The sequence below is a fragment of the Vicugna pacos genome, chromosome 24 (genome assembly GCF_048564905.1).
Source record: "Vicugna pacos chromosome 24, VicPac4, whole genome shotgun sequence".
Lineage (NCBI taxonomy): Eukaryota > Metazoa > Chordata > Mammalia > Artiodactyla > Camelidae > Vicugna > Vicugna pacos.
Window position 1 is genome coordinate 26,544,222 of NC_133010.1, and position 18,088 is coordinate 26,562,309.

Genomic DNA, 18,088 nt, shown 5'->3' on the forward strand with positions numbered 1-18,088 from the left:
GTGATAAAGGTGACATTTAAAAAAGAGCAAAAAAGGGATAGTTTATAGTTTGGGGGATAATTAGCTGGTCAGGAAAAATAAGAGAAAATTCAAAATGGATCGAGGATTTAAGTGTAAAGTAACAAAGCCATAAAAATTGGAGAACACAGTTGAATTTTAAAAATAATTCTGGAGTTGAAACAAACTGTTCAATCATGATACAAACCCCAGAAGCCATAGAAGAAAATCACCAGTAAGTCTGCCTACATAGAAACTACTGTGTGGCAGAAATGCCACAAGCAACATCTGAATACAAATGATAAGCTGAAAAACATGTGGAAAATATATTCTGAAGGGCTAGGTTCCTTTATATGCAAAGAGCACTTGCAAGTAAATAAGAAGAAAATCTAAACAGTCCAAACCAAAATGTGCAGAGAACACGCACAAGAATGTGGCAGAACAAGAAATTCCCATAGCTGGTGAAAAGCTGTGCTCCATCTCTGAATAAAAGTTACTCAGAATTAATGTCAGACTTTTCTCATGGAGAAAGGACTTTACACTGAGATGTAATCTTACTCCTGGAGTGATTTATGGAAGTGAATGTGTTTATGAGTTGGCTGAAATAGCCCGTGTTCCCTCCTCCTTTTGTGGAGTGGTGATGACTGCGCTGGCAGCCCCCTGCGCCGCGAGATGGGGGGCTTGAGCCAGATAAACTCAGGGTCTTTTGAGCCTCCCACTTACTTGTTTCCTCCATTTGCTTGGTTTCCTCAGTCCTTCTGGCATTCTGTTAGAAAACAGTGCCGTCTTTGTAAAGATTTATCAAGTAAACACTGGTGATGCATCACTTTCTACGTGCCGGCTATAGTTTTGAGCACCTTATGATATCAAGTTATGCTCCATTTAAAACGGTGAAGCGTTTACCCGATCTGGAAGAGACGGGAGCTAAGACCCGAGGGAGGGCGACCTGAAGGGGCCGTTTCCTGAAGGAGGACGTGATTTTACTTCTGTGAGCAGCACGCTTGAGCTGCCTTCCTCACCTTAGGTACCCACGAGGCCACCTGTGAAAGGTTCTGAACTCGGGCTCCTCTGCACAGGCAGCCCAGGGCAAGTCCTCTAGCTCCACCGCCTTTCGGGGGGGACACGAGGCACTTGCCCGTGAACCCCTGGGGACGGAGCATTATTCTGCCCTCCTCGGGGCGGGGGGTGGGCAGGAGCTCCTTCCTGGGATGCTGACCCCCTCTCCCCTTGCCGACCTCAGAGGAGGATCACCAGGAATTAAATAGCCTAGCTGCCCTGTTGCCGGGTTACACCAACAACAAAACAAGGACCCTTGCTGGGCAGCGCAGCCTGGGGACTGGCCGGAACCGCAAGAATGTTGTTTCCTGCCGTCCTCCCCACGGAGCACCTCCCAGCGCTGCAGCGCTGGGCCAGCCCAGGCTTCCGCCTGTGTCCCAAGACAAGGCAGGCTGAAATGCAACATCTGATTCCCATCAGAGTCTGGGTCTGGGAGGAGACGCCCCCCTTCTGTGTGTTTTCAGCCCTCAGCCCCCCTCCCGGCCCTTGTGGAAGGCTGGGTGAGTCTCCACCCTCATCCCCGGGACTTTTCCCGTTGCACTTCCTCTGAAGTCCGCACAGCCCCCTACCTGCGTCCTCCTGCACCCTGACGGGGGAATCTTGTCACTCAGTTGTTCAGCAGGTACTTAGCGATCACCCCCAGGTGCCAGCCCCCTGACACACAGCCCCCTGAGGGTCAGAGATCCACCGCACGTCAGGGGGACAGGCATCCCCTGGGATGGGGGCACGAAGAGGGTGCACGCAGGCTGCGGGGGCGGGCGGGGGCCCACTCTAGGAGGAGCGGTGCTGGACCCCGCTCTCCCGGAGGCCACATGTGGACCCCTGCCAAGTGCCGGGGAGGGCCGGGCAGGAGCAGGTGCAGGGCCCAGAAGCAGACACAAGCACAGCAAGTCCCCAGGACGGCTGCCCACTGGGAGCGGCTGTGTCTCGGGGCCCGGGGCCAGAGGCAGCGGCTGGAGAGTCTGGTCCTGCCAAGGCGCTGGGCTTCAGCCCACCTGAGGCTGTGGCCCGACATCAGTGAAGTCTGTTCACGGGACCATCTGATGGATTTGCAGTTTTGAAAGATCCCCACAGTGAGCACGCGGGTGATGGTTGGAGCCTGGAGGGCCAGGTAGTGGCCGTTGCAGAAGTCTGTGCGACAGGTGACAAGGGCCTGACCAGGGAGAGTGAGCGGACTTCATCACTTAGCACTGAGAGGAGACGGGGGGCCTTCTACGATGCCTCTGTGGTTCCTGGCCTGGGAGGCAGCAGGTTTACAGGAAGAGCAGAAGGGCAGTCAGTATAAACAGAGCAGCTGTATTTTCAAAGCCCACGGCTGTTGACGTAGCGATGAGCCTCTGCGGCTGGCACCACACCCCGCGCAGCTAACCCTGCTGGAGGTCGTCACCCATCCCGGTCCTGGCCCGTGCCGCTTTCTCTCCCCACCACCCAGCTCTGCAGCCTGGTGCTGACTCCGGTCTCTTCCTGTGGTCCCTTGACGTCAGTATCTTCTCCCGTGGTCTCCAGGGTGATTTCGGGGAGTCCTGACTTCCTGTCGGGAGCTTGATCTACAAAGTCTGAAAATAATCTTTCCCATCAAAATTGACTGGCTGTGTGTTTGTGCCTCGGCTTGGGTGAACTCGTTTCAGTTTACCTGTTTTAAGGCCTCACACAGTGCCCAGCCTACGGCAGACGCTTGGTAAATATTTATGGGAAGAAACGGACAGAAGTCACTGATGCCAGGGTGTCCTGTGGTCACGATGACAGAAGGCCAGTCAGCAACGGTGGCCTTCCACCGTCACCAGGCTGTGCATGGCCTCTTCTGAGACACAGCTGGAGGGGTTCCCAAGGTCACCCGATGGTCACATGTCTGCCAGATGCTCCAAGGAAGCCCATGCTCCCCTTTCTGGGGGCCTTCTTTCAGATCGTAGCTGTACCATTTGTTCCAACAATTTTCTGACACCAGCCGGGTGTCCTGCAGTTCCACCTGTTTCTGACGGTCACTACCCAGAGTGAGCGCAGACCCCTCCGAATGGAGAACTCAGTGCCACAAGACTGCCCCCACTCCAGGCGCCAGCTCAGGTCTGGGGTGTCCCCAAGTTACCCACACTCCTGCCCAACAGACTGCCGATCTCGGGGGGATGGTCCCCTGGCCCACCCCCACCAGGGTCAGTAACTCACTGGAGCAGACTCACAGAACTCAAGGACACACTAGACTTAACGACTGGTTTCCCTGCAAAGGATACAGGTTAGGAGCTGGCCAACGGAAGGGCACACAGGACGAGGTCCAGGGGTGGGTTGCGAGCTGCTCCCCTGCCCCCTCCCGGGACTCCGCCCTCCCAGCCTTGGGGTCTCGGCAGCTTCCTTGGTTGACAAGTGTGCCCTCCCCGCTCAGAGATTAGCAGACATGGCCTTCTTATCTGCCCCACCTTTGGGCCAGACTGAGCCCAGAAGAGCCCTTTCCTGGAATATTTCAGTGTACAGTTCATCCCACAAAAAACTGAAGACTTTTTTAAATAACCGAGAGGCCTGGGGCTGGTCTGTTAGAAACAAGAAGGAGGGTAAATTCTGGGGTAATTTCTTCCCCGTGTGTCTCTGGTGAGAAAGACAACATGCATGCAGATTCTGCACGGACTCCACTCAGGAGGCTGCTTCTCTGGTGGAGGTGCTGGGCCCACATCTCCAGTGCGGTGGGGGGGCCCCTTCCCCCCAGTGCCTGAAAATTCCTCCTCTCTTGTGATTTGGGGGCTGGAAAGAATTTAAAAGTCAGGTAGAATTTTCCCAGTAACTTTATAAACTGGTTGAAACCACTGATGAGGCATGTTGGGGGGGCGAGGGAAGGGACTGGGGTGGGGGTCTACCCTGTCTCCCAGTGCTGCTTTCCCCCCGTCTGCCCTCCTCTCTCACCCGCAGCACCGGAGGACCCCCCAACCCTTCTCTTCACTCTCCTCTTTAGGCCCCTTTGTGCACCATTTTCCCCTAGAATGTGGAGCTGAGCCTGTCACTGTCCCTCCATGGCCACGAGGTGCCCTCCTGGTCCCCCGCCCAGATACCACATCCTTCATTGTCAATCCTCTGTTGTCAATCCACCCAAGGTAGTGCTGGATGAGGAGTGGACTTAGGCTGTGCTGGGTGCGGGGTGGACCTGGGCAGTGCTGGGTGCGGGGTGGACCTGGGCAGTGCTGGGTGCGGAGTGGACCTGGGCAGTGCTGGGTGCGGGGTGGACCTGGGCAGTGCTGGGCACGGAGTGGACCCGGATAGTGCTGGGCGCGGAGTGGACTTTCAGCAGTACCTGGGGTGGGGAGATGGGAGGATGGGGGCCTTTGTCAGGCCTTTGCATCACAGGCCCTCATCCCATTTTTGCTGCTTCTCAAGGCCACACTTCGGTGACCTCCTCCATGGCGCCCACCTGGGTTCTGTTGGTAGAGCATCACTTTCTGCCCCTCAGCTCTTGAAGCACTTTGTTGTCCACGTAACGCACATGCTACAGTGCTTTGGCTTCCCGTGACCGTGGACGTGCGTGTCTTCGCTCTCAAGGGCAGGATCCAGAAGGCAAGGACTAGGGATTTCTCTGTACCTACGAGAGGGGCTGGCAGACTGCAGCGCTCTCTGAACAGTTGTTAAATAAATGAATGAGCTGCCAGAGGATAGGCACTGTGTCTTTTTTTAATCTTTGGATCCACCACAGTATCTTCAGATTAAAAGTAGATTGGTAAATGTCTGTTTAGATTATTCATCTGTATAGAGTTCGTGTCCTAAAAGCCTGTTGGAGGTGAAAGTCCAGGTAAGCCGCTGCAGCCGTAAGCGTGTCATTTCCTAACTTCCAGATCAGGTCACGTGTTTCCTCTGATTTGTGAGAGTCTCACAGAAGCACGTTTGCACGCGTGTGCACATACACGTGTGATTTTTAAAAAACATTGTCATTGTCATGGGGAAAAATTTTGCAGTCAGCCCGAACACCAGAAGCGGGGCTGGGTCCCTCCTTGCTCGCTCAGGATGCCTCTTCCTGCTGTTCTGGAATTCCTTCCTTCAGCAGGACCGTGGGCTGTGTTCCATGCTTGCACGTCTTGTCTCCGTGGGGCCAGAGACCACGTTTTAAACTTTATGAAGGCTCAGCCACCCGAGGCTATTAATACGTGGCTGAGCAGCCGAGTCGTTGTTCTGCAGGAACACGAGGGAGCTGATTCTACATGAGCCTCTTCTTCAGCCTGTTGGGTTATTTATTCTTTACAGACAAGCACTCATCTCTGTCTGGGTCTGACCTGTTTTCCAGGGAGGTTCCCCTGAAGGACGCTAGGGAGTACGCAGAGTCCATCGGAGCCGTCGTGGTTGAAACAAGCGCCAAAAACGCTATCAACGTCGAGGAGCTCTTCCAGGGGATCAGTGAGTACCCGATCTGCGCTTTCAGCCCAGCTTGCATGTTCACGCCTCGTGGAGTCAGAGGAGAGGAGAGCTTTTCCAGTGTGAACTTGCTGGATGCCTCCCAGTTCTGTCCCCGCCATCCTGTGCTTTAACGTGCTGGGTCTGTGTTCTGTGAATCAAGAGGAAGTAACCCCACTGAAAAAAAAATTATTTTAATCAAAGAATGATGTTCCCTGTAGCATTTTACATTAGTATGTAGAGGGGAGGAGACATAAAATAGAGTGATAAGGTGTGGAAAACCAAAGTCACCCCTTAAACCGAATGACTCTAGGCAAACAAAACAAGAGAAGCTTTGAGTAATTTCTTTCACCTGGTGACGTCAACAGGCGGTCGTGTCTGTGTCCCACATGCCTTGAGACTGGAAACTGGGTGGAGAGTCGGCGTGTAAAGGTTTTCCTCATTTCTGGTCGGTTATTAACAGGAGGTGCAGGCTTCCCTCTTCGTCTCCAGTCCTGGGTCCTGTTTGCTTCCATTTCTTTATGTTGGTCCCACAAAGAAGCCTCATCTTGGGCTGTTTCCCAGCCGATGGCCATAGTGCACCTTCACAGCCTCTCTGGTAACAGCGCTGTGTCGTGGGTCCCCTCAGAGAGCGACCTGCCAGCAGCCGTCTTGGGACATCGTGTCTTTAGATGCCCACAGGGCACATGCTTAGTGAGGTGCCAGGACTCAAAGTCCTGGGCTTCCCATCCCAGGAAAAGTCAAACCCCAGAACAGTTGGCAGTTGCTGTCAAGTATCTTGTCTGCAGATGATTCCACAAGGGAATGCAGAGGGAAATGGGTGGCTGGATCTCCCTCTGGCCTGAAGTCATTGTCGGCGATGCTTTCCAGGCCAGAGGGGCCGTGGCTTCCCACAACAGATTCAGTTTCCTTTGGACTGGCTTGGTTTATTACTTCAGACACTGAGAACCCTCAGCAGGAAATGTTTCGCCTGAGTCTCGGCTGGAAGGAAAGTCAGCTGGAGATGGGCCCTGGGCTCCTCACCAGACCCAGAGAGGTGCAGAAGGCAGCCAGGTGTCTACAGCCCTGGCCCCGCTTGTCTCCTGGGGTCCTTGCCACCTTCCCCCCTTCCTCCTTCAGAAGAATGCATTTTCCTGCTGGTATTTCACACTCTCAACAGAATAGTGTTCTCCAGGCTCGTGGGCCTGAACGCTGGAGACCTCACACCCCCAGACTCCGGCTCCTTCCCATGGTTGCAGCGTGGGCGCCAGGCTCTGCTGTGTGTCTGGGTGACAGCTCACTGGGTTTGGCCTGAGCTCATTCCATTCACCTCACGTGTCCTTAGGCCAAACTCGGTCCTTTCTGGGGACGTTCAGCTTTTCTGGTACCTCGGGCTAGTTGTAGTAAACATCTCGTTTCCGTTAACGGTTTGACTTCGTGAAGCAGGGCAGCTCCTGATAGTGTGACCTTCACTCCTGTCCCACGTCCAGCTCCTGACAGTTTCCCGGGCCCTCTTCCCAGCCCTGGTGTGGCTCCGCGTACCAGAGATTCAGCTTGGCATTTCTGCACAAGCCAGGGGATTGTCTGAGGTTTATGCAAAGTCATTCTTTCAGTAAAAAAAAAAAATGACAGAAGGACCTCAAAGAAGAAAACGAGCCTAAGGCTGCAGACCCAGCTGGCAGTCAGCCTCCCCCACCCGCCCCAGGAGCCCCGGTGCCTCCGTGGGCCTCCTGTTCCTTCAGGTGGACGTCTTCAGAGCGGGCTGTGGGTGCCTGCTTGCAGGACCGAGCACTCCTGGCTACGTCGCAGCAGGCCCCCTCGTTTGCTTTTCTGTCCCCTCCCCAACTTGAGTTACGCCTGCTCCTCCCTGAGCTCAGAGCAGGACGAGCTGTCGCTGAGCCCCGCGCCCCCGCGGGGCAGGGCTGCTGAGACCACACGCTGGGAGAGAAGAGGCCACCGACAGCCAAGCGCAGGGACGGGGACGAAAAGCACGGCTTTGAAGAGCTGTGCTTGAGCAAAAGGAATTCCCGTCGACTCGGACCAAGAGACACATTTTCTCGTCACCTTTCCCGAGTGTTCAGAAGCCAGAAATGGGACGACTGTGATTTTGGAACGTGAGTTAGTGTCTTCCCTAACAGGAATGTTTAGCAGAATCCTGTCTGTTTCCAGGCCGAAGCTACCTCTGAAGGACGTAGGTGCTGCCTCTTCGGGGTGGTCTGGCCGCAGTCCTCAACTCAAACTCCCGCCCCTTGAGAAAACAAGTCTCTCCCTGAGGGCAAGAAGAGGTGGGGCTGCAGGCTCGCCAGGAAAAACGTCTGGACCGGGGCTGCGCTTCTGCTCCGCTCCCGTGCGCGCCGACCGTGCAGAAGGAGCGGGGTCCTGAAAGCCACATCTGGAGACACTGCACTAGGGGTTTTGTTTGTGTGCTGTGGGTCTGAGAACAAGGTGAGAAGTGATTGCTTTTTAAAAGGGAATGTAATTAGAGGTACAGGCATATGTGTTTGGAGAAATTAGAATAGGGTGTTAATGTGAAAGACAGGAAGCTAAGCCTTGTGGGCGGCAGTCACGTCTGTCTGTTGCCATCCGTCGCTGCGAAGAGTGTTGGAGTTTTGGAGTTTCCTCGGTAGTCATTTTTGGTTTGGAACAGGTTAAAAAGTTTGAGAACGAAACAAAACGTCTGCACATTTTATAACACAGTACAGCAAGCTGTCAAACGAAGGTCAGTTGAGCCACCAAGGCCCAAGGAAAAGATGGCGGTAAAGCTGGTCACGTCCTTATCCCCCCAGAACTCACTTTAGCAAGTGCGTGTAAGAGAGCTCGCCCCAGCGAAATCACGCAGTTTCAGAAACAGGCACGTTGGGTATCAGAAGCCCCAAACTCTCCTGTCTTTTGTCCCAGGGAGTCTAAGGCAGAAATTGATCAAGCGTGCAAAGTATGGTCATCTTATGTTTACCTTACAGTGAGTTCTCACCCTGGGCCATTGTTGCAGTTGCTTGGCTTATGTTAACTCGTTACTGCAAGCTTCATCTCACGAAATGGGCCCCGTTGTCGGCCCTGTTTTACGTCAGAGGAGGTTGAGGCTTGGAGAGGTTTGCACGCTGCTCTGGGTCACCGCTGAGCGAGAGGCCAGGATTAAACAAGGCCGGCGGCAGGGCCCCCGAGCCCACGCTCTCAGCTGCTGGTCTGTGTCACTCCTCACTGGCAGTTTATGGTAGCATTATTCATGATGGTGAAAAACAGGAAACGACTCCCCCATCCAAACCTGGGGAAATAATTCTTAAGAAGTCATAGTACAGCAGTATAAACCAGTGATTAAAAATGAGGATGTAAATCCTTCTTTGCTGACGTTAAATTGTGGAGTGTGAAACAAACGTTGCAGAGCAGTTGTGTAATATCCTGATTTTATAAAATGTGAAGCAGATAATATGTAATAGCAGACATATTTTTCTGGGTAAAGACTGGAAGGGGGCACACACATTAAAATGTTAGCAGTGATGAGATTGCAGGGAACTTAAAAAAAAAAAGAAGACTTTATTACGGGGATATTTAAACATATACACCAGTAAACTGAATAACGTAGTGAACCATCACGTGCAGTTGTCCCTCAGTGTCCTTGGAGGACTGCTTCCGGGACCCCGCGGGTACCAACATCCCAGGATGCTCAAGTTCCGTGTGTAAAAGGCTGTAATACTTGCATGTAGCCACGCACGTCCTCCCGTATACTTCACATCACCTCCAGTTTACATGTGATACCTAAGACTACGTAAATGCTATAGTTCTAAATGCTATTCAGATAGTTACCAGTGTGGCAAATTCTAGTTTTGCTCTTTGGAACTTTCTGGAATGTTTTTTCCCTGACTGTTCTCAGTCTGCAGTGCATTGAATCCTCAGATACAGAACCTGGGGAGATGGAGGGCAGACTGTCCTCATGGCCACCTGGTTTCATCTCTGGCCCACATTCCCCCCCGCCCCCAGCCACGACTTTCCACCTGTATTATTTTGAAGAGAACCCCAGATACCATATCGTCTGTAAATATTTTCAGTCTGTAATCTTCTTTAGCTTAATGACAATACATGATCACATCAATAGTCACAATGCTGTTACATATTAACATCATCAAATATCTAGCGTCAGATTTTCAGGTAGCTCATTATTGTCAAGCATGGTTTCTGTGTTTGCGTTTCACAGTTTGTTTGGATCTGGATACAAATAAGCTCCACACAGGGATAGAATTAGCTGGCGTGTCTTTTCGCCTCATAAGGAGTCAGTTCCCTCTCCATCTTTCTCCCTTTTCCCTCCATGCAGTTTCTTCATTCAAGCAGTTTTGTCATTGTCCTACAGAGTTTTAACACAACGTGGATGTTCCTGAGTTCCATTTAATTGCTGAGTGGTGCCCCACTGCGTAAAAATCTGTCAATTCGTTCCCAGAAACCTTTGGGTTGTTATCAGGTTTTGGCAATTGTGGGCAAGGCTGCTGTGAGCACCCACGCACAAGTCTTTGTGGGTGAATACCCAGGGGCGCGTGTCTGGCTTACCTAGGAGGCAGTGGTTCGCTGTCCAAGGGGCGGCCGAACCACTCCCCGAGGTGGCCTCAGCACCAGTGGATGAAGCTCCAGTAGCCCCGCATCCTCACCAGCACGGGAACGGCCCGCTGATAGATTCCAGTCGTTCAAACGGGAGTATGGTGGTCTCTCCTGTGTATTTTGTTTTTTGGGGTTTTTTTGGTAGAGGGAGGTAATTAGGTTTATCTATTTTAATTTTTTTTTTAGTGGAGGTATGGGGGATTGAATCTGGGGCCTCGGGCATGCTAAGCACGTGCGCTACCACTGAGCTACACCCTCCGCCTCGCCCTGTGGTCTTAAGCCCGCCTTCCTAGTTACAGTAACACGGAGCGCCTTTTCCTGTGCCCACTCGCAGTCTTCTGTGAAGCCTCGGTTCCAGCTTTGCCCATTTTGTATTGAGTTGTTTGCTTATGGTCAGGTCCTAAAGATGATTTCTAGATTTTGGATACATGCTCTTTGTCAGATGTTTGTTTTTTAAATATGTTTGCCCAGACTGTGGCTTGTCTTTTCATACATTTAAAAAAAGTTTTTAATTGAAATATAGTTGATTTACAATGTTAGTTTCAGGTGTACAGCAAAGCGATTCAGTTATACATACGCACACAGGTATATTTTCTTTCTTCAGATTCTCTTCCATTATATGTTATTACAAGAAATTGAATATACTTCCCTGTGTCTTTTCATTTTCTTCACAGTGTCTTTGGAGGAGCAGGAGTTTTTCACTTTGATGAAGTCTAGCTTGTTAGATTTGTTCTGTGTGGCTTGTGTTTTTTTTTTTGTGCACGTCTCATAAGTTTTAAGTGGTAAAATGAAAAGTAAAAGTGTAGATCCATGCAATAGAATATTATCCATCCATAAGGGGAAATGAGCTAACAGGCCATGGAAACGCACGAGAGACCCTTAAATGCATATTTACCAGGTGAAAAGGCTACCTGCTGTGTGATTCCAACTGTGTGGCATTCTGGAAAAGGCAAAACCACGGAGACAGTGCGAAGATCAGCGGTTGCGGGGGGCTGGGGGGCGACGGGGTGGAGCAGCAGAGTTTTAGGGCTGTGAACTATTCTCTGTGACGCTGTAATGGTGGTCAGTGTACATTTATCAGCACCCACAGAATGTGCAGCACGGAGAGCCCTGCTGTACACCATGGACGTCACTCACTTGCTGATTAGCGATGGCTAGTTTTGATAACTGTTCCCGACTCCTGCAAGATGTTGGAATGGAGGAAGCTGAGGAGGCGGGGGAGGCGTGTGTGCGAACTCCCTGTACTTTATGCTCAATTTTTTCTATAAACCTAAAACTGCTCCCCCCCCAAATAGTGGTCTATTAATTAAAAAATAAACTATAAGGAAATGATGCCTTTGAATGGTAGGGAGGCCTGATGACCTTAGAGGAACTCCAGCCCCTCCATGTTGAAGACGTTTGGCACTTGGGACCCTTGGCGGGGTGGCCACCCCCTACCCTCCTCTGCTGGGCGTCACCCTTCCTTCAGCTCCTAGGCTTTGACGTCCTATCTCTGCGTCCCTCCTCACCCACCCACTTCCCACCAGTTGGCACCTGCTCCACTTCTCTTTTCATCTTTGTTTTCTGCTTCCCCCACTGCCCCCAAATTAAGCCTCTCGCCACCCCTGGCCTGGACTTGTGCCAGGCCCTGGCTCGACTCACTCCCTGACCCTAAGGGGTTCTGGTCCTAGGCCTAGACTCTTTAATATTCCGGGTCATCTGTCTTCTTTACGGCAGCAAAAGGACGGTTCAGAGGATGCCCTCAGGTGTCCTGCGTGTGCTTCCCCAGGGGGACGTTCCGTGATTGTCAGCCACGGCACTGTTCCCTAGAGACCCCCCCCTTCTAAATAAAGGAAGAGGCTTGGAGCTCATCGCCAAGAGTGACCGCTGCCAAGTCCTAGTAAAGTTGGTCGGTGCACTAAGCTGCATGATTTAGAAAACCAGGATCAAGAAATGGAAGTGACTGGGCAACACCAACACCTCTAACACCCAGCGAAACAAAATGGAGCTTGTGGACCCTGGGACTGGAATGAGAGGCGGGGGGTCCCAGGCCTGCGCGGGAAGTGGCCGGCCCGCCACACGGGGAGGGGCAGCTGCAGCGAGCCCGCTGTTTTATTTCTGTCGTGTGTCAGAGCTTTGCAGCCCCAGGCCAGAGCCGTGACGATGTAGTTTATCGCTTGGAATTGGGTCTCGCCCATCTTGCGTCCTTGAGGAATCATTTATAGAACCTGCTTTTTCTCTAGGGTGTCAACTTTCAGGAAAACGGAACTCAAAAAAAAAAAGTCTTAAGTTTTTCCAAGCAGAATCTTACACAATCCAAACCTTATTAAAATAAACACCCTGCCCTGAGATTTATACACCAGGATGACTTGTCTGGAGAATGTGTACTCAGAGGACGTTTTGTAAGAGCAGGAACACACAGTCATGCTCAGAGCCTTTTCCGATGTTTGTGTATATAGTTTTGTCCTAGTCTGTGCCCGTGTACGAAACACTGAGTCAGCGGTGTTCCAAGGTGATCACCTTGGTACCAAACGCCACGGTCATTTTCCAGAACTGCTCCATTGTGTAAGCGCATTTAACCTTTCAGCAGGTTCCAGATAACTCAGATCACAAGATGTAAGGTCTTGGTGTGCTTTCACAGCGCTGCTGGCTTCCTCCTCCTTTGGAGGTGCTTGCCTCATTGGAAGCACTTCCTTTCTCCTTGCTGTTTGAAGTTGGACTGTGTGGACCCCTCCCAGGTCGAGTGTTCTGTTAAAGAACAGGTTGGCCCCAATCCTGGTCACCAAACCCCAGGTTTCCACTGCGGTGAGCCGGGAACACGGGGTGTCTCCCTGCTCAGACCTCACCCGAGCTGCGGCTGGAGCCTGGGACGGCTGGGGACCCGTCCACTGTTGCCAGGTCCTGCCATGACAGCAACCGCACGTGGCTGTGGTGTGTCGTCCCCACACTACTTCCCGTATCTTTTTTCTAGGTGGGGAAAGGCAGTCACAGAGATATCAGAGAACGTGTCCAGATTCACTCAGCTGGGACACTTACTCTCAGATCTCTAAACTCTTTCTGCCAGATAAGAAGATCCAAGTCTAAGGAAACTGCAGTAATTTCGTCTTGGAGAAGTATTTGGTCCTGTTAAGTGAGATTCGGGATATTTTGAAGATGAATAGACTCTGGCATCTCTCAGAAGTCAGGTCACTGATTCAAAAACGTTGCTCACAGTTTAAAGCAAATAAGAGGGGACCATTTTTTGTGACTTTAATGAATGTCTTATGGATGAGCTTCTTAACTATTTGCAGTACTTTTCGTAGGAAAAAACTTACGAAAATGTATGGCACGAGGCATTGCAGACGAAGTTGTGTACAGGAAGGCTGGAGGTCTAACGCTCTTTCGCTCACTTTAGGGCTGACATTTTAAGAACACCATGAAGTTGCTGTTAGCACAGGACATGGATTTTCGTATCATCAAAAACGCTGATCAGTGAGCAGTACTTGTCCGTTAACTAGGGCAACAGTGTGCACCGATCAGAATTACCGTTTTGTCCGAAAATATTTATGACCCAAAAGTCCCTATTGCAGCTCCTAACACCCTCAAGAGGCACGTGGATTTTTTTGCAGGGGTGGGGTTAGGTTTATGTGTTTTGGTGGAGGCACTGGGGATGGAACCCAGGACCTTGTGCATGCCAGGCACACACTCCACCACTGAGCTATATCCTCCCGCCCGGAAACGTTGTTCATTTAAACAGTTTAAGGAATGCTGTAACTGAGGACGACCAGCCCTCCAACACACACGCCTTTCTCTGGAGGAGTCTGGGACGCGGGGCTGGGAAGCTCTGAGCTCAGGAAGCCCGAGCGCCGGTGGTCACGGGGCCCTCCGCTCTGCTCACCACGTGGGGCTGGGAGAGCAGGAGCGCGCTGCTTGCTTCCTTCGGCGATGACTAAGAAGACAAGCACAGCGTGTCCAGAGGGAAAGTACGTGCTCACTTGCTTCTGGATGAGGACAGAGCTGTTTTGAGAATGGCCTGCAAAGCTTTGTCAGGGATACAGATGGCAGAGCATGGCCATGGCCATCACTACAACCTTCCCGTCTGCTCTGTAAGTGGGTGAGGATTTGGGGTGCTTGTCAGTGACCTCATCTGTTTGGTGAGCTTTGAGGAATGGCCGTACCACCCAAACTACAAGATGCATTAATCCCTTGGAAGCTGACGATGTCCGCCCTTGCGAGAACGCACCTCTCCCAGGCTGTGTGACTCTCTCTGGACCTTGTGCAGCACCCACTTGCGGGAAGGGCTTTGTCTTTGGAACTAACTTCCCTTCCATTTCTAATTACTGCTTACCTGGTAATCTGATATCCTAGTTAGCTGATGTTTTAAAATCCCTGTTTCAAGCTCATTTTTCATGCCTTTTTCATGGGGGATAGAGCGCTGGCGTGGCCGAGGGGAGGACACAGACTTTGGGGCCCCTCGGAAAATCAAGATGCCACCTGATAATGACATGACCTTCTGTGTGTGACCTGCGTTCTTGGGTTAGTCATAAAACGGTGATCGTTAACAGCCATTCCACCAGCCTCACAGGACCCACTGAAGATGTGCCTCTGAAAAAATCTCCTAAAACTGTGAGCTTTTAAACAAATATTTATTTCCAGATTCCACTGCCTTTTAAAAAACAGCTTTATGTGAGCTAAAACTCACATACTCTACATTTCACCAATTTAAAATGTACAGTTGAGTGTTTTTTATGGGCACCATCAGCGCAGGTCTAGAATATCTTTATTGTCACAAAGGAAAACAAAACCCAACCAACAAACACAAAGCGCATACTCCTGGGCTGCTACCTCCCCGCCCCCTCCAGCTCCTGCTTACTTTTAGTTTGAGTGCATTAACAGAGGCTCTAGGATAATCTTTAAAATTAAAATAAAATTACTTGTGGTCAACTGTTCCCTGCGAAGAATGTCTCTGAGGGCTTTCTGGTCACGCTCCAAGCACAGTGGCAGGACTTGGGATGGGAGCTTAGTGTTAATGAAGGGTGTTACCGGGAAGGGCACGACTCCCACGCCAGTTCTGTTTTGAGAAGTGCAGAGACGAGCCCTCACTGTTGCAGCTGGAGCCCTGGGCCCGGCCCGGAAGCAGCTCGTTCTGGTGGATGGGCCCACGGGGAGACTGGGAGCGGCCCGTGGGCTGATGTCAGTGCAGAGAAGGTGGCTGTTTGCTCAGGAGCAGGGGTTCCGAATCCAGGGAGTTCTGTGTTGTCAGAAAGCTGCTTCTGCCTTTCCTGAACTTTCTAAACACGAGTTTGACCTGATACAGCCGAGGGAGGGCAGGGTAAGACCTCCCCCCGTGGCCCCCGCTACCTTGTGAGCAGCCCAGCCATAGTCTGCATGAGGGTTCAGCTGGGAAAAGGTACTCAGCCTTGGCCTCCTTCCGTTGCAGGTCGCCAGATCCCACCCTTGGACCCGCATGAAAATGGAAACAATGGAACAATCAGAATTGGGAAGCCATCATCGCAGGCCGGCCGGCGGTGCTGCTGACCCGGGCCGGGCTCTGCTGTGCTTGAGGAAGCCAGAGCCCACCCGCCCGCGCTCTGCTGGAGGGCGTCCCGCTCTCGGGGGGCCGGCACCTCACTCAGAGAGCGCGAGCTCGCCAGCTGGGCATCCTGGAAGACCTGCAGGGAGCGGGGCAGGGAGTGGCCCTGGAGAAGGATTTCCAAAAACTGGGAAAACCCAGAACATGGCCGCAAAAAGGCTTTTAGTGCATGAAATGCACTCAGAGGAGACGGATATTAGGTATTAAGTATAGTTGAGTTTTTTGTTAAAAACCTTGAAATACTCCTAAATTTGTACAAAAGTCTTCCTGGCTTACTACGTGTGTGATTCCAAAGTGGTGGTCCACTCTGATTTCCCGTGTTTTCTAACCAAATTTCAGGAACTTCTTCAGTGCCGTTTGCCTTAGTTACGTACACAGCCTTCACTGAAAGGTTAATCTAAGGTGGCTCACCTTTCAGTGGAGTGTGATTGGACCATCACTCGAGCTGTTAAGAAAGTGGAGAAGGGGGTACTAAAAACCCTTGCCTACATCTCGGACTTTGATTTGAACCTTTCTCTAAGTTTTGGTCTTAAAAGCAAAGAAACCAGTCTGACTAAACTATCTCATGTGATTCTGGGGTTTGGAGGCCTCGCTTGGAAGTCATCGACACGGGTACTGTGTAAGCAGTGACAGAATACATGTGGCTCCAGAGACCTCCTGGTACGCCTCAGCTCCACAGCGATGCCTCCTGCACACGTGGAGGGTGTATTGTTTCACTGACAGTGCGCCTGGTGTCATGTCTAGGGGCACAAACCAGCTGGAGGAGGTTTGAATCTAAACCATAGGGCAGACTTCTTAAATGGATTACAGGGAAGCCAGCCAGAGGAGGTACCAGCTCCTTAAGATTCTAGACCCCCAAAACTGCAAACTCAGAGAAAGCCTTTTAGAAGACGCCCAGTATGAGGAGGTGGGTATTAAGGCCAACCCGAGGTCCGTTCCTGGCAGGCCAGTGAGCTGAGAACAGGCTTCCATGACACCTTTTAATTCAGATTCCTCGTCTCTCTGTTAGTTAAAGAAAAGAAGGCCTGGAAAGGAGGAAAGCTATTCCCATTGGAAATTCCAATCCTGTTTCCATTCTAACTTTCATAAAAAAACCTGGGGTCAAGAAGCAGTTGGCTTCCCATGAGGGTTCATACTGGGAAGTGATTCTCAGAGGACATTCGGGTTGGCGCCTTTGGTGGGGCTGAGACACAGTAAAAACACAGCCTCAGAGGTGGTTGGTCAGCAGCGCAGGGACAGGGCCGGCTGGTACCTTCAAGGCTCAGCAGACGTTAATTGAAATCCTATGATGTAAAAATCAGAAAGAGATCATGAGCTGATTACAGACCCGGATGTTCAGTAACTGGTGTGAGCTGTGCCCGCCGTGTTCAGGACGGGTGGGGACACCAAGTCTGCCAGCAGAAAAAGCAAGAGTCCTTGAGAGACGGGGGCCAAGTTCACACTCTTTATGTGGACCGCAATCAAGGAAACAGGTAGAAATCACAGATTTAGGTGTGGTTTTTTTTTTTTAACTCGAGGGTGTGTTGTCAAGTTCATGTTCTTACTACTTCCCCAGTTTGCAAGAGTAGTTTGACAGTCTTAGGCTGCGAAGGCTGGAGACACTTATTTTTTGGTTCAAGAGTGCCTCTCAGGTATCCCAGGCAGGTACCTCAAAAACTGTCAGCAAATGGCACTGGGATGTCTTGGCAGAGCCTTGCAGAGATTGTTAGGGTTTGCTCCACGTTGTCAACGTTACAGGCTAACGTGATTCCGCTTGCCGGCCAAGCGGCTAGCTTACCTCTTTCCAAAAAAAAAAAAAAAAAAAAAATTGGGTTGCGAATGCCAGTGACCTCTTTCCAGGTGACACACAGGCTTATTTTGGAACCTTTCCTCATCCAGCTGTCCCCGGGGACCTGGGCTTGTCTCTGGATGGCTGCTCAGGTTGCCAAGCCAAGGAGGTACGCTTCCCAGCAGAGTCTGCAGCTCCGGGCTGGGGCTTCAGTGCTTGCATCTTGCATGAAACAGCTGGTTTTAACCTCGCGTAGCGAGCTGCCCACCCTCGAGCCCAGGGTTTTATTTCAGAGGTACATGGGGGTGGAAACCACACTTTTGCCTTTCCGTATGGCCTTAACTTGTCAAGCCCTCAGACGGCAATGTATGTATATAATCACTCCTTGGAGCAATCGATGGAAAGAGTCCACGGCTGTGGGTGCACCAGTGTTCACGTGAACGTGGAGACAGATGCTCGAGCCACGTCCACAACGAGGCATTCTGCTCTTCCTCATTTTGCCTTCACATCCTGCTGGCTGTTCTAATCGCTGAGCTGTAACCACATCCTCTAATGTAAAGGCCGGGAAATGACTGTTGCTCCAAGATGTCGAGCAGCCTCACGGACGCAGCACCCTTCCCCTGATTTCCCCAAATGTGCTCTCCCCTGTTTTCCTCCCTCCTGTGCGGCATGTGTGTGTACACGTGCTTTCGTATTTGTTACACCAACAGGTGATCCCTTTCGCTGGCTGAGTTTGGCTCTGGCTGTGTGTCACATGTAACGCAGGCACAGGCCCACAGAGGGATAATTTCCAG

General features: G+C 51.4%; 1 protein-coding gene across 1 annotated transcript in view; it reads left to right on the forward strand.

The window, feature by feature from the left end:
* The window catches only part of RAB31 (RAB31, member RAS oncogene family), an 80,595-nt gene extending 64,805 nt beyond the window's left edge, over positions 1 to 15,790 (forward strand). Inside the window, exons 6-7 of the mRNA XM_072949262.1 lie at positions 5,306 to 5,415; positions 15,374 to 15,790. Of these exons, the coding sequence (XP_072805363.1) occupies positions 5,306 to 5,415; positions 15,374 to 15,471 (208 nt within the window). The 3' untranslated portion in view covers positions 15,472 to 15,790. The remainder of the gene's footprint in view (positions 1 to 5,305; positions 5,416 to 15,373) is intronic.
* Positions 15,791 to 18,088: the final 2,298 nt, after the last annotated feature.